Source organism: Coturnix japonica, unplaced genomic scaffold (genome assembly GCF_001577835.2).
Source record: "Coturnix japonica isolate 7356 unplaced genomic scaffold, Coturnix japonica 2.1 chrUnrandom507, whole genome shotgun sequence".
NCBI classification, from domain to species: domain Eukaryota; kingdom Metazoa; phylum Chordata; class Aves; order Galliformes; family Phasianidae; genus Coturnix; species Coturnix japonica.
The window spans coordinates 2,452-4,278 of record NW_015439896.1 but is presented as its reverse complement, the minus strand read 5'-3'; the positions used below and the strand labels follow the sequence as shown (position 1 = coordinate 4,278).

The 1,827-nt window shown below is 62.1% G+C and overlaps 1 protein-coding gene across 1 annotated transcript in view; it reads left to right on the top strand.

The window, feature by feature from the left end:
* Positions 1-1,827, top strand: part of OTUD5 (OTU deubiquitinase 5) — a gene marked incomplete at its 3' end in the record, with an annotated part of 7,794 nt that overhangs the window by 3,651 nt on the left and 2,316 nt on the right. The window contains exons 2-3 of the mRNA XM_015850663.2: positions 33-210; positions 652-843. Of these exons, the coding sequence (XP_015706149.1) occupies positions 33-210; positions 652-843 (370 nt within the window). The remainder of the gene's footprint in view (positions 1-32; positions 211-651; positions 844-1,827) is intronic.

Below are 1,827 nucleotides of genomic sequence, written 5' to 3'. Positions count from 1 at the left end.
CTGTGTTATCACCCCCCTGTGGTGCCCTATAGGGGTCTCACTTTGTGCCCCCCCCCCATTGAGCCCCCCACCCCATTATCTCTGTGTTATCACCCCCCCGTGGTGCCCTATAGGGGTCTCACTTTGTGCCCCCCCCTCACTGCAGCGGATCAGGTCTATGGGGATCAGGACATGCACGAGGTGGTGAGGAAGCACTGCATGGATTACCTGGTGAGGGGGGGGCAGGGGGTGGGGGGGCAGTGGGGGGTTAATGGGAGGGACTGGGGGGCAATAGGGGGTTAATAGGGCACTGGGATGGACTGGGGGGCAATGGGGGTTAATAGGAGGGCACTGGTCTATACTGGGCTGTATTGGGCCATACTGGGCCGTACTGAGCTGTACTGGGCCGTACTGGTCCCTATTGGGCTGTATTGGATCATACTGGTCCATATTGGTCCCTATTGGGCTGTATTGATTCCTATTGGGCTGTATTGGTCCCTATTGGGCCGTATTGGTCCCTATTGGGCTGTATTGATCCCTATTGGGCCGTATTGGTCCCTATTGGGTTGTATTGGTCCCTATTGGTCTGTATTGATCCATATTGGGCTGTATTGTTCCCTATTGGTCCGTATTGGTCCCTATTGGGCCGTATTGATCCCCCTGTGCCCCCAGATGAAGAACGCCGACTATTTCTCCAACTACGTGACGGAGGATTTCACCACTTACATCAACCGCAAACGGAAAAGCACGTGCCACGGGAACCACATTGAGATGCAGGCCATGGCCGAGATGTACAACCGGCCCGTCGAGGTCTACCAGTATGGCACCGGTATGGGGCTGGGGGACCCCATAGGGGGCTATGGGGCCCTATAGGGGCTGGAGGATTCCACTGGGGGCTGGGGGATCCCATAGGGGGCTATGGGACCCTATACGGGCTGGGGGGTCCCATAGGGGCTGGGGGATCCCATAGGGGCTGTGGGACCCCATAGGGGGCTGGGGATCCCATAGGGGGCTATGGGACCCTATAGGGGCTGGGGGACCCCATAGGGGCTGGGGGATCCCATAGGGGGCTGCGGGACCCCATAGGGGCTGGGGGATCCCATAGGGGCTGGGGGGTCCCATAGGGGGCTGGGGGACCCTATAGGGGCTGGGGGATCCCATAGGGGGCTGGGGGATCCCATAGGGGCTGGGGAACCCCATAGGGAGCTGAGTGATCTCATAAGGGGCTGTGGGATTCCACTGGGGGCTGGGGGACCCCATAGGGGGCTGTGGGATCCCATAGGGGTGGGTGACCCAATAGGGGCTGTGGGACCCCATAGGGGCTGGGGGATCTCATAGGGGGCTGGGGGACCCCATAGGGGCTGGGGGATCCCATAGGGTGCTGTGGGACCCCATAGGGGGCTGTGGGACCCCATAGAGGGCTGTGGACCCTCATAGGGGCTGTGGGACCCCATAGGGGCTGTGGGACCCTACATGAGGCTGTGGGACCCTACAGGAGGCTGTGGGACCCCATAGGGGGCTGGGGGATCCCATAGGGGCTGGGGGATCCCATAGGGGGCTGGGGATCCCATAGGGGGCTGTGGGATCCCATAGGGGGCTGGGGGATCCCATAGGGGGCTGGGGGACCCTATAGGGGCTGGGTGACCCCATAGGGTGTTATGGGACCCCATAGGGGCTGGGGGACCACATAGGGGGCTGGGGGATCCCATAGGGGGCTGTGGGATCCCATAGGGGGTTGTGGGCTCCCATAGGGGGCTGGGTGACCCCACAGGGGGCTGTGGGACCCTACAGGAGGCTGTGGGCTCCCATAGGGGGCTGGGTGACCCCATAGGGGACTGTGGGACCCTA